We start from the raw sequence: 14,765 nt of genomic DNA, 5'->3' as shown, positions 1-14,765 counted from the left end.
GACACTTAAAGAAACTTGTGTTAGTTTTAAATGTTCACAGCCATTGGATAAGTCTGGGGAGATTTATCCTGCCAAGGCTGATACTGATGTGCCACCAAGTGTTGGGATGGCTTGTTTCGGCCATCAGGGTAAGACCCAAGGCACATGCAGTATGGGATTGTTTGAACCCTTGAACCGAACCAGATTTCCAGTATTGCCCTAGACCTTGGAGACAGATGGGCAAAACTGGAAAGTTACACCTGACCCCTGGACTCGATTATGACACATCACTAGGTGTCGGATTGGGCTGTCTTTGATATGTGAATCAGTGAGATCCTTAATGGGGGTCAAAACCTGGACATGTTGGGGCAGTTTGAGAATTCATCTGAGTGAGTAATCATAGTGACAGGATCAGCCCCTTTGTCGGACAATGGTAATGATCGGGAATGCACTCTCTCTGATGGAAACCAAACTGCCGGCAGTTGATTTCAATCGTTGGAATTTTGTTTTGAAAAATTAATATATATATATATATATATATATATATGTACGGTTTCAAATGATTTGCAAAAGGTTTTAATTCCCGGGATCCATGTGAGTAGAGAGTGCGGCACTGTTCCTTGCAGCCAAGGGAGAGGTCTTCTCTTGTCGGGCAGTGTTTGATCATTAAGGGCTGAGAGGTTAAGTGTAAGACCATTTAGGATAATACCTGATGGGATAATCTTGCACCTGCCCATAGTCCCTGGGTTTTTATAAGATGGCTTGGCCCAGGAACCACTTAATGTAAGTGTTGGGCCCATAGGGTCCATGTGATGGGCTCAAGGGGGTCACTGAGTTTGTCAGTGAATTCGGCTGGGCCTTGTAATAAAGGCTGGGCCGAACCCATGTGGCTGGTGTGTAGATCAATGCTTGGGTCCCACGCCATACAAAGAAGCTCAACTGGGCAGCAGATTGGAAACTAGTTAAACATTGAACACTTAATGGGCCAAAAGTCCATTTCGAACTGGACTGATATGATCACCTATTCATGGGGCGAATCTGAGATTAATGTTAGTAAAAGGATTGGGCCTTTAACCTTATCCACTCTAGGAGACCAAATTCAAATTAGATTTGAATCTGGTAACCTCCTGATAAGATCAGGAGTAAGCTAACTTAATCTGCAGATAGGATTAAGATTATCTCCTATCCAAATACTGATTTGGATTGGGATAACTCCCAATAAAGAGGTTTCTTAATCAAGAAGAAAGAGGAGAAACCCTAAGAGATATATCAGATTTTGAACCAGGGTTGGTATGCAAGATATACCTCCTGCGAATTGAGATTTGATCACACACAGACTCCAGAGAGAAGAGAAACAGTTCAGCCCTCTTCGTCCCTGGAGTTCTCCTCCAGTCGTTGCCATTCCCTCTTGCAAGATTGGATCTTTGCAGCAATAGGAAGTCAAGAAATCAGTTCTTGACATCAGTCTTGCAGGAAAGACTAAAAAAAAAAGATTCGGTGTTCAGAGTTTCCAGAGGATTCTTGCGAAGGATCCAGTGTGTAGGACACACCCTGCTGGTTCCGTTCCATTCACAGCTGTGTCATCTTCAGCAGGAGCGAATCTTGGTTTCTTCTTTGGGCGTGAACACCAACTTTGGGAGATACTGCTTCTCCGGATCAAGTATATTCCTCCCTTTTGCTTTTGGTTCAGATCTGGTTTGATTATGGTTCAAGTAGAATCCTTGAATATTGTATTCTAAATTTAGGGAATATGATTCCCAGTTGGGAGAAGGTAGGAAAATTTTTGAAATTCGCCCACCCATTCCGCACCCTTCATGGCGTCCATTAGATGGATCCTACCATTCTTTCAGGAGTAACCAAGGAAGATGCATCTGTGGGCTTTTGGTTCAAACTTGTGTCTCTGCACACTTGAAATGTGAACATAACAGGTACAGCCAAACACACGAAAAGGAATTGGGAAGAGATCCTTGTCTGGATGAAGAAGACTGAAGGGGGATTTAAACTCTAAAACCCTGGATGGCATACAGTTTATGAGATAGGTAGCAGTAAGTACAGCATCACCCCAAAATCTTGTGGGAACATGTGAGGCAAATAAAAGGCTCCTTGCAACTTCAACAATATGTCTATTTTTCCTCTCAGCAACTTCATTTTGTTCAGGGGTTCTAACACAGGAGCTTTGGTGAATAACCCCATGTCAGAGAGATACAAGGATAAACTCTTCTCAAAATACTCTTTTGCATTGTCAAATCTGAAAACCTTAATTCTGATATCAAATTGAGTTAAAACAAACTCATGAAATTGCCTCACAAGTCTCGGGATTTCATTAAGTATATCCAAGTGAATCTAGAAAAGTCATCAATAAACAGGATAAAGTATCTGTAACCCCCAATAGAGGATAAGTGGTAAGGCCCCCACACATCAGAATGTACAATATGAAAAAGAAAAGATCTTTTATTGCTCACAAGGTAATTTTTTCTACAATGCTTTGACAACTGACATAACTCACAATTGAGACTGGACACACTGACTCCCTTAAACAGTTTGGGAAGTAAATGACCCAACCGACAATGACAACATAATTTGACTGACAAACTCTGAAGTAGAACCAAAAGCAACATTCTTGGGATGATCAAAGCATTGGCCAGGGGTGTCGAGCAAGTATATTCCATTCGCTTCATGGCCACTCCCAATCACCTTCCGAGACTTCAGGTCCTGAAACACACAGTGAGAAGGGAAAAAGGTTACACAACAATTCAATGACTTGGTCAAGCTACTTACAGATAACAAGTTGGTATTTAACTTAGGTACATGAAGAGTGGAAGATAAGAATAAAGAGTTTGTAGGCTTGACAGTTCCCTTGCCAGAAATAGGGGCAAGAGAACCATCAGCTAAGGTGATTTTGTCACGACCAGGAAGCAAATCATATGACACAAACAAAGTGGAAAGGTTGGTCATGTGATCAGAAAGCACCTGAGTCAATGATCCAAGGGGTCTTGGGATTACTTGAGGTGGATGCATGGATAGCAGAAGCCCTTATACCTAAGTGAGCAAATGCGGTGGTGGCTGGACTTCCAAAAGGGTTGGATGATGAAGTTACACCTTCAAGTTGGCTGATCATCTTTCCAAACTTCTCATATTCAGCTTTCATGGATGCCAATTGTGCACTGGTAGATTCAACCTCTGTATCTGTACTTGTGGCTGCATGTGCACTTCCTGTCTTTCTACTGTCATTCTTCTTCTGGAATCGGATAGGGACAAGACTGGGATGCAATTTCCAGCACTTGTCCTTGGTGTGTTTCGGCTTCTTGCAATATTCACACACCACCTCCTTCTTTCATATGCCATCGGGAGCTCCTGTAACCCCTTTGGGTTCAATTCCCATATTTGCAAAATGATCATTGGTACTGACTCATTGAACCTGCACTTGCCTCCTACTTTCTTCACTGCTAACCAAAGCATATGCTTGAGACAATGAAACATCTTCCTTGGACAAGATGTTTTGCTTTGTAATGTCGTATTCAGAATTCAGCCCTGTCAAGAACCCAAAGACCCTATTCCTTTCAACCAATTTCCTGTATGTTTCAGCATCCTTAGGGGTATCCCATGTCACAGCCTCTATCAAATCAATCTCTTGCCATATAGATTTTAGGGCTGAGAAGTATGCTGCAAGTGACTTCTCCCCCTGTCTTAGATTCTTCACATCACTTCTCAATTTGTTAGCTCTGGCAACATTCAACTTTTGGGAATAAGTTTCTGCAACACTATCCCAGATTTCTTTAGCTGAGTTCATCCACAGATAATGTTGACTAATTTGTGGCTACATTGAGTTCACAAGCCACCCAATCACTGTGTAGTTTTCTTGCACCCATTTCTCATAAGATGGATCATCCTCTGGAGGAGCTTTCTTGCTCCCATAAATAAAACCCCATTTTCCTTTGCTACAAATATGGATTTTCACTGATTGTGACCAAGCCAAGTAGTTGGTCCCATCAAGCTTAACTGTAGTTACAGCCAGCATAGAATCGGTTGGGGTTCCCAAAATCTGTCCATATTCAGTAGCATTCTTGTTTTCAAGGCTTGAGAAATCCATCATGTAAAGGCTTCAATTAGGATTTTCAATAGGTTTCCCAAGGTACTGGGGTCTTGATGAGTTTAGTTTGAGCTGAATAGGCAACAACAACTAGCTCACAGAATCAGTTCAATCTTGATAACTATGACGGTCCAGTTCAGTGGTAGTTCTTTCTTTACTGTTTCAGCCTTCAAAGGACACCCAGCAAACCTCCAATCACAAGGTATTTCAGGTTCCCAACAGCCGTTGTCCCAAAGAGAAGAAAAAATGGCCTTAAGAGACCTTTTGTCGAACACTTAGTGTGCAGTACTTAACAGCCTACGGTTAACTAGAAGAAACCACTTCAAAGTGTTCAATATAGGTCCAAGAAGAGGCTGGGATGAATATGAGACTAGTACCACTTAGTTTTAGATCAGTTTCAGCAGCTTGGCAGTCCAATAATCGGCCGAATAGCACTTCCAAAACAACCCAGAAATTTCTGAGTAGAATCAATCCAGCAACAGTGGGCCGAATGGAGGTGGGCTTTAAATGCTTTAACAGTCCTCCCAAACAACAAAAAATAACCCAGCAAAGAACTGAGAAAAGACTTACAGTAAGAGAGTCTCTAGTTTGAACTATAAACCAGGCCGAACACTTGTTCTCTAAGATAACTTCGAAATTCTTTTTCTCTGATTTCAAATCAGGCCAAACAACATGCTCTCTGATTCTTCCTGGTCACCGAACCCTTCTCCAAGTGTATAGAAACTTGAGTACCCTCCAATGGCCTCCAAGAACCAGGCGGATGACTGCAAACTTTCAACCCTAGAACCTCCTCATGTAGTTGGCTGAACTAGAGCCACATAAGGGACACGCCAAGCAATGGCCCACTCTGATACCAAGTTGAAAAACAGCCCACTTGATGTATGGAACCGTTTGAGATTAGATGCAAACCAGAACAAAACAAACAAGGAAGAGAAGAGAGAGCTGGCGGCAATGAGTGTTAGAGAGTAAGAGGTTCGAACATTACCCCTCTCTAACACTCTAAACATCTTATTAATAAGTTAATCTTTGACAAATTAAAGAGAGGCCCTTGAGTGGGCAGGAAAATACAAAAAACAGAACATTACAAAGTATGGGCCTAGAATAAGGCCCACAACAGAGAGAAATATAACATAACATGAAATGACAGTCTATGGGCCATTCGGCCCATCTTCTCTACACATTCATATGCTAACAAGTTCCTTTGACCGTCTTGATTAAAAAATATAAAACAACCATAGGATCAAAAACTTTCACATAGTTGCCCATAGGATGCAGGATGCCGGGAACAATAATAACATACTAAATTGTTAAGTACAAATTTGTACCTTTACAAGAGCACCAATGACACCCAAGCTCGTAAGCCTCAAATATTCAAAAGGTCTTGTCTTGCTTGTAGTGTTGAGGAATGGGTACAGGTACAAAGGAATGTGTGCTGTAAAGGAACAAAATTTGCCTCGTGTTAATGAATTTTAAGAAAATAGCTAATATATTAATCTTCATGGAAAAATCCCTTAAGAATAACCCATGATATTGTTAACCATTATACCCAAGCAAAACTGTTACAAATAAAAGCTAATATTATGAAAAATAGTTACAAGAAAGTACGGAGATAACTCTACCACTACCAATTCCAATACCACCATTTTTCTGTCAATATCCCTGTCTATTGCATGAAGGCATTGCCCCCTTCCTCATACCTAACACCACAACATAGTTACAGTATCTCGTATTGCTGGAAGTTTCTGCACCATTTTCAATAGATCAAAGGGTTTAAGTAATAATGTCTTCAACAACAAACCTGATTCTAACCCCATCTTGATTTTGTTCCCACCAAAGCACTCACAAGAAAATAAGGCATTCATGCACAAGTATACTTTAAGATTTCTGAAGCATTCTTTGTCAACAATTAACATTTAAAATTACACCTATACCCTAGTTCCAAATCTAATATATATTCAATACATGAAAGTGAGGTTCCAGTACTCTACAAATGCAAGAAACCTTTGATTGTGCTCCCACCAAAGCACCCACAAAAAGAATATGAAAGATGTGCATAAATAAATATACTATAAGATCCTGCGACGTTCTTTTTTTATCAGCAAAAAGATTAATTATATTAATAGGTGATAAAAGTTACAGCAGTTTGGGCATCAGTTCACCCAAGAATTCAGAATACAACAAAGCCCATATAACAGATTACAATAGATCCCAAAATAGCTGCTGCCTAAGTACCCTTTGCTTAGCTAAGGTGTCAGTCATCTGCCATCCCATTAGCCGTCCTGCATGTCCAAGTAAAAGAAGCATTCAAGTCCCCTTTCAGGCTCTCTATCTCCCTTAAGGCATGTCTATGAGCCCAAGGTACATTGTATCTAGAAGTGATCCAAGAAAATAACAACTTTTGAGTCTCCTTCAACTTCCAGATTTCTAAAATTGGATTGAACATTCTTTGTCAACAACTACCATCTAAAATCAACCCTATATCCCAGTGTCAAATCTAATATATATGAGAGTGAAGCTCCAGTAATATAGAAATGAAGAAATCATTGCAAAGTGAAGAAAGTTCACTATATCCTATATCATATCTCAACTAGATGAATTCAAAATGAAAACAAATTGAGAAACAAAGAATATCAAAATTCTAATATGGCCAAAGAATAAAATGTATCAAATTCATAACATTAGAAAGATTTCACCTCTTGAATTCTAAGTAACTACAAAATGAATTAAGTTTTTTCATTGCAATCCAGTGAAAGAGAGAGAGAGCCCTTATACATCTAATGGCATCAAGGAAGTTACCATTCAGGAATAGGGTCCTCGTATCTGGGTGAGAAGCCACACACTGCAAAAATAAATGAATAAGAAAATAATAATTCTAGGAAAATTAACAAAAAGGGAAGAACCTGCAACATCCATACATCCATTTCCAAAGTTCCAAGAAATGAATTCAAATTTGCAGTGCAAGATAGAACTAAAAATTACAAGCATATCAAAGATAAATAAAATAGGCCAAGTCGTGACTCGTGATTATCATCGAACTGACTACCTTTTGTCTGTGTGTTCACATGCATTTTGTCTTGTGTACTCAGAAAATTTTCCAACAACTGTTTGATTCAGTATTGTGACAAGAATTCCAAGTCAGGGGTTGCTTCAAAGTTGCATGTGGCTTTAATGGCAATCTTGTACAGGAATAGAAAGAACTAGGAAAAGGAAGAGAGATTAGAGGTAAAAACAAAGAAGCAACACAGAGAACAAGGCAGTCTCAGTATCCAACCCACCTTGGGAATGGCATCTCACCAACCAAGAAGGGGATGGTGGAGTCTCACCATCAAAGAAGAAGAATCTCTTTGTTTTACAGATATTGCAAAGAAAATACATTATCATCAATGTGGTGAAGAATGACAAGTCGTTTTGGCCTCCCTAGGCAATGTGATGACTAGTCAATGCCTAGGTGCTGACTAGTTGGATTTAAGATATTGATGCAATTTCATAAGTAACTCTGTAAAGAGTGAAAATATGAAATAATAGAATGACAATAAACCATTTAGTTTGCAATCATAGTTATCTGTGATTTGTTTTTCAAGAAAATAAAAAATGACGGTGAATTGGAAGGAGGAATCCTTAGACTTCAAATTACCAGTTTTAGCAGAATGGAAAACATGAATTTTTAGCAAAATTTGAATTAACACGGGTTAATTATTCCAATTATCATAAATTGATGCAAAAATAGAATTCAAATCCAAATCCACTCTCACAATCCAAACCCATCCCTGGGTTTTCCGATCAAATTGAAGGTGTTTGGTCTCTATGTTTCACAAACTACTGAAATACATATCAAAAGTAATACTGTTACCCCTTTAAGGTACATCATACACCATACTAAATTACCGATTTTAGGAGAACAGAAAACAAGTACTTTTCGCAAAATTTAAAACGATGTTGGGAATAAATGGATAATCATTTCAATTATTGTGAATTGATGCAAAAATAGAATTTAAATCCAAATCCACTCCCACAATCCAAGCCCATCCTTGAGTTTTCCAATCAAATTGAAGGTGTTTGATCCCTATAGAAACCCTATGTTTTACAAAGTATTGAAAAAACATATCAAAATCAAAAGTAATGCTATTACCCCTTGAAGGTGCATTATACACCATACATATGGAACATTGTTTTAGACTTTTCGTCCAGGTGACTCCCCCACACAACATTCCAGGTGTCTAGTGTAAGATGCATCTTGCAAGCAGTAAAGAAAAAAAAATGCACCCTTAGTGTTACTCAAAGTAATATTATCAAGTTGGGCTTTGAAGACCATCAAGCAAAATCAACAGTCATTGAAATAATCAGTATATATAATAAGCACTATTCTGAAAAAGTGAAAAAAAAAAATCCAAGAAGGGTCATCTGACCATGATAAATTCAAAGAGAATAAAGAACAAACAACTAATGGGAAAAATGAAAATACAATTTTTTTTTAAAATAATAATTGACCTGAAGAAGAGCAAGTGCGTTGCAAACTCGGTTTGATGCAGCTGGAGTAAGGGTTGGTGGTGACAAAACAGGATATATGGAGACTATCTCCTGCAAATAAGAATGAGTTTCAGAATCAGTCATAAATCACGGGACTGGTTTACAGTATACAAAAAACTTGCTTAAAATAATGTACAAGATGCAAATACATAATAAACATAATGATAGTAAAGTATATCTACAGCAATAATACATAAGTTATATGAAAAAAGACGTTCATAATCTTAACCTAATTAAAATTATATAAAATTTCAAAAGGAGGTAGAATTTCATAAATTGATCTCCTAAGACAATCATACAACTCAAAGCACCCACAATCATAGAAATCTTACCAAAAAGAAAAGGACTATATCAGTATGTGTAGCCCGACAAAAAATATGTTCACATGATTAACAAGTCCACAGCAGCTATTAGGCAAAAAAGGCAGGCAAGCCTAGGGCAAATAATCTAGGATTGAAGTGGTTAGGGAGAGGATGAGGGTACTATCAACAAGTTTCTGAAGTTCCTAGAAAGATCTATGGAAGTGAATAAATGAAGGGTTAATGTGAGCAATATTTTTATGGGTAAGTTGATGTCAGTGTGTTTGTCTCATTCTCAAGTTAGGTAGTCGATTTTGGTAGATGGAGTTATTCATTGTTCAAATCTTATCTGTCCTGGCCATTCTGTTCTTGCAGCTCAATCATTTTCTGGAGCTTTCTTCATGCAGTTAAAGTAGCATTTCAGCATCATATACCTTTTTTTTATATACAAGCATCCCAAGGAGAAGAGTGAGATGCAACCTCTCACTTAAAACTCAACAAAGAAACAACAAAAGATCGGAGCTTTCTTCATGCTGTTAAAGTAGCATTTCAGCATCATATGCCTTTTTTTTATATACAAGCATCCCAAGGAGAAGAGTGAGATGCAACCTCTCACTTAAAACTCCACAAAAAAACAACAAAAGATCACATTATAGCTGAGCCCAATACAGATGATCCCTATTAGCCCCTTGCTTGGCTGAGGTATCCTCAGCCCATTAGTCGATCTTCTAACCCACTGTATCCTCAAAGTCATGCTGCTGGTTAGCCTTTTTTGATAAATAGCCATTTAAATTTCTTTATTTCATTTCTAAAGTCAAAATCACAGAATTTGGATTCATTAACCATCCAACTACTAACTTATAATCCCTCTGAACAATCATCTTACCGCATTCACGTCTTTTGCCAACTTCATCCCTTGAATCACTGCAAGAAATTCAGCCCCAATTAAGTCCCCCAACTGGTGGTTGAAGGCTGCATCCCGTTTTGCTGGGTTCAGGAGGATTCATTGGTCTTGCCTGATCAAATCGAGGAGTCAAACTGCTTTGCAAGGGGAAAAAGGTTGCTGGCTGATCCTGTGAATGCAAGTTGGGAGGAGGAAGACGTTGGAAAGCGAAAGATCGGGGAGCTGGAGGGTCAAGCGGAAGTGATAGGGGGGACGTGGTAAAGGGGGGGGGGGGGGGTAAAAAATGTATTTTTGCAGCTGGGATCCGAAGAGTTCTTTGGAGAAAAGGAACATGTGGTGGAGTCTTCAATCAGGGGGTCGGTTCCAAGAAAGTTTTTATTTCTCGAATGAGGAACTGGAGAATACAAATAGTTGGGCCCATGCTTCAAGGAAAAAGTGGTCTGATGTTAAAAGGCATGGGGCCAGTGGCTTAGGTGGAGATTGATCTTGGAATCCGAAGGGGGAGAGTCGGGAAAAGAGTCTTCAAGAAGGGGGCAGACCTAAGGTCCCCTCAAAATGCCTCAAATACCAGTTTGTCGGCGGCTGATGTTTCTGATGATCAAACTCTTGAGCCTTGTCTTTCAATCTTGAAGTCCCTTCGAGATCTAGGGAGCATTCTCAAGGAGGTGGTGACAAAGTTTTTTCCTCTGCTCAGGCGCTCATTCCAAGGGTTGAGAAGAAAGAGCAAACACCTACCTTGTCGTGCCTGGAGTTAAGCCAAGAGTGTAGGGACTTTGTTTCTAGTTCATGGAGGAAGCTCAGAGAAGGATCTGGAAGCAGGGGTTACGAGTAAAATTAGGGTGGAGGCGGGGGTAGAGGAGGTGGAGGGCAATCACAAGGTTTCGAAGGAGGGAGGGGATAGGGAATAAAGGGACAGTCTTCCAGAAGTTGAGGGCAAGCAGGTCTTTGATTCAGAGAATGTAAGTCAAGTCAAGAATCATAGGATCAACACCAGTTACTGGGTCTCGAAAGTGTTTGTTGGAAGGTTGAGAGTTGATTTGGGCCGCAAGGGAAAAGGGCCGAGTGTAGCAGACAACAGTGAGGCTTCGGAAATCCCAACAAAGACTAGAAATTCAAGCAAACTCAATGTAGTGCATATCACGAAAGTTTTCTCAAGGCAAAGGAGGGCCTGGTAGGAACTGAACCGACAAGTAAGTATAAAAAGATCTACAAAAGAAGAAGGATTAAACTAAGTTCTTAGAGTCAGGAGAAATCTCGCCCGGTTTCTTCATTCTCATCCAATGGGGTCAGAAATAAACCTCGTCAAGATGGTTCTAACCAGGAGAAGCCGATCAATCCGGACTTGTCAGAGAAAGTTGTGAGGGATGAGTCTGATTCGAGTGAGGTATCTCCTAAGGAGGATCCAAATGATAAGGAAATGAAGAAGGGTGGCATGGATTTGAAGACACTAGTTGATAGAGAGGTGAAAGTTGGTAAATCCCTGGGCTTTTTTTTTTTTTTTTTTTTTGTGTGTGTGTGTGTGGGGGGGGGGGGGGGGGGGGGGGGGGAGATGTCGCAAGGAAAGCCTTGGAAGTTTATGAGAGACAAAGGAGAGAAGAAAGCTTCAGAAAGGTCTCTGAAGAGTTAGGGGGAGAATCTTGGGGTAAGGAGGGAGGCCAAGAAGAGCTCGGTGAGGTGGAAGATTGACCTGTGGCTTTGCAGGTGTATCACTTCTTTGGTGCGGTTATTGCAAAAATGATGTGTTTCTCTTGCTTTCTCTGTTTTTGTTGTTCTTGTTGGTTGGTCGTAGTTGTGTGGTCTGGGGGTGTTATCCCAATACCTGCTCTGAGGTTGTATTCAGTTTCTTTTTTCTTTTAATAAAATTTTATCCTTTTATTTGTCAAAAAAAAAACATTTCAAACCTAGAGTTATGTTTCTCAAAAGTTATGGAACAAACTTAAATTCTCAAAATTAAGTAAGCACCAAGACCTTCCTAACCCAATCCATCCCACATATTCACATCAGTTTCATTCTTAAACATATTCCCTAACTCTATGAATACATTTTTAATAAGGGGCCATTACTGGGTCTTGGTGTAATGGTAAAATCTCGAGCCAAAATGCATAAGAACATAAGTTCAAGTATGAGAGCTTACGTATCAAAAAAAAAAAGTATGAGGGTGGTCACTTTGTGTGATAAAATTCCAAAGGTTAGGACCGTACCAAGTCTAGCCCTCCCAAGACCCCAGATAGCTGGGGGCAACATTGGGTAATGGCCTTAGGAACACATTTTGAATAAACATATCCTATATCAGATAGGTATCAGAGTAATTGATCCTATATCAATTTGGTACCAGAGTACTTTATCCTATATCAAGGAGAGAGCGTAGCTCAATGAACTTTTAAAAATCGTTAGCTTCCCTTTAGGTGGAAATAACTTGGATATCAATATACATGAGAGTAAAAGGAATGCAATGTTTCCAAAGTGTTAAGTAATTATTGACTAGACAGATTCCTAATCAATTTAGGCCGAATGTTTTTATTGTGCTCAAATTGTGGTTGGAGTTGGACATGGAGCTATGGATATCTGTGTGTCTGTTGTTATTCCTTTCTGGTCTTCTATTTTCATCTTAGGCTCAGTTTGGAAAGAGTGCAATTACAAATATGTACAGTGCAAAAGCAAGGTTTAGAAATACCGTGTAGGTTTTTCACTGTATTTGTATTTACACTCTTCCCAAACTGAGCCATATTGGTTCAGTAATGTCATGTATCTCTTCCTCTTTTGATCCATATGAATTTCTTTATTGTTGATTAAAAAACTGATAATTTGAGCCCATACTTCATCATTAACCATTCAGTTAATACCCATGATGCAATCATCAGTGGGAACTAAGCATCAACAAGGCCAACCAGGTAGACCAATGACTAATCAACTAACATCAACTAACTACCAATTGGAAGGTAAAACTGTAATACAAAATTTAGAAGGAAAGACAATTATAATATTATTAAGTGGAACGGTAATGGGCTTTAATGCAGTCAATTAAAATACCACTAAGTGGGCAAAGCAAATCTTTCCTCAATAAATCAGGAAAGAGCAAATTGCTTCATCCCACTTTTCTTAAAATACTTAGTGCCCATTTGGGAGCACAAATAGGCTGTCATTCAGTCATTTTTTGGGATGTCCACTTAAGCCTCTTTAGTAAGCTTATCCAGAGTGCCACAAAGCAACTGAACCAGCTTAATTGAATGTTCAGCTCAGCCCTCCTAAACAGGCACTTAAATATTGACATGTTGTAGGGACCCTTGCTTGGTGCAATGGTCAAATCTCAAGCCAATGAGCATGAGAATGCAAATTTAAGTCTTAGGGTGGCCAGTGGCCACTTTATTTGAAAAAATAGCAATTGTTAGGTCATACCCAGACCACCCCTCCCTAATCCCTGGATAGCCAGGACCAACATTGGTAATGGTCCTAAGGAAATGTGTTTCTGTAAATGTTTGTAATGACTCATAGGAGTTTTTCTGGGTCTTCTTCCAAAGGTGTGTTAGTGCGGAGAAGGTGCCACAAACACAAGAACCATATCAGACAGTTTTTTCATCAGAGGGTCAATGTTCTTTTACTGCTCTCAACCCAACCATTTTTTTCTCCTTTTTAGGAGTAGGAACTATCCCTGAGTTGGAAAAATGAAGACTATTACTTCTATCTTGGCCTATCAATCCTACATTTTTTGCATGCAATACAATGACTATATGTGGAAGTATTCAGTATTTTACCTTTTATTGCATGTTTGTGGTCTTTATTTATGAAATATAAGTGTAAATGAATCATTATCTTACCTTTTTTTGTGGTTGACTAAACATAGCAGATCAATCAAGGATAATGAATATCTTAAATGTCCTATTAAATGGTGAACAATATCAGAAATGAAACATAGCAATACATTGCAAACTACATGCATACATCAGTGAAAGAAGTATGCTCAGACAAAATGACAAATAGAACAAGGATAACAATTTTTTTATAGTCAATAAAACAAGGATATAAATATACCTGTAAGAGTGCAGCAATAGCGCCAGGTGTGCTCCACAGCAATGGAGCCAAATCTTGAAATATTTCTCTCTTCTAAAAATTCAAAAATAAAATCAGTTATGTATAAAGAAAAGAAAGGGAGGACAAAGAAATTAAACAAAAAAAAAAACATGTGTATGTCTGTTCCATATAAATAAAAAAGAATTAAAAATTCCTTTATTAGTAAAAAGATTTAATATTTCCTAACTACACTGTAAACATTAAATACCAATGTTAACAAAACAGGAATATGAGTTATGGTACCTCCAAATCACCAAAAAAAAAAAGCAATGTTGAACCGGTTGTCTTGTTCTAATACATAGTGATATGGGATTGTATACCATTTTTTTAATTGATTTAGATGCAGTGTAATCGGGTGTATCATGGCACTGAACTGCTATAATTGCTTGACATTAAAAAGTAAACATGCTGTCACAATTTATTTGAATCCAAAGGTATGCAATGAAAGATAAAAGAATTTGCTCCCTCCACCTAGTTCAGTAGTTCTAAATATTTTAGGAATGAAAATAACAAAATACAGTAAGAGTGAGAATATTTAATATTAACATGTTAAATGTCGATATCTCATACCAATTTCAACGCCATTAATTGATAAGACGTAATGTATCCTTCTATTTCCTGGCACTACATGGATTCCATTCCAAAAAAACAAAATAAATATGCAAATATATTGGTGTACAAGAACTCCAACCGCATAAGAAACTTGCCTATCGTTTTGGAAATCTTCCATCCAGTTATTGTAACATGACAAAGATCAATTGTGTGCCAAATTAATTCGGTTACGAACATTTCGATTATTTTGTTTCTGATAAGCATATATCGATCAAATAAAATCAAAAAAGAAATGGATATAGATGAATCTGTAATATCAACGCGATCCTTCAATATAGCTTCTGAA

General features: G+C 38.6%; 1 protein-coding gene across 2 annotated transcripts in view; it reads right to left on the bottom strand.

Annotated features, from left to right (window-relative positions):
* LOC148870992 (uncharacterized) overlaps positions 1-14,765 on the bottom strand; it is a 41,392-nt gene that overhangs the window by 25,878 nt on the left and 749 nt on the right. For both annotated transcript variants that reach the window (XM_088969029.1, XM_088969030.1), the window contains exons 2-5: positions 13,829-13,900; positions 8,558-8,647; positions 6,866-6,908; positions 5,395-5,501 (exon numbers count right to left, since the gene is read on the bottom strand). In XM_088969029.1, coding sequence (XP_088825155.1) covers positions 5,395-5,501; positions 6,866-6,908; positions 8,558-8,647; positions 13,829-13,900 — 312 coding nt within the window. The remainder of the gene's footprint in view (positions 1-5,394; positions 5,502-6,865; positions 6,909-8,557; positions 8,648-13,828; positions 13,901-14,765) is intronic.

This window comes from Nelumbo lutea, chromosome 2, assembly GCF_056320005.1.
Source record: "Nelumbo lutea isolate HS-2025 chromosome 2, American lotus-T2T, whole genome shotgun sequence".
Taxonomy (NCBI): domain Eukaryota; kingdom Viridiplantae; phylum Streptophyta; class Magnoliopsida; order Proteales; family Nelumbonaceae; genus Nelumbo; species Nelumbo lutea.
Note: the sequence above shows the minus strand (reverse complement) of the source record. Positions and strands in the feature narration are given on the sequence as shown.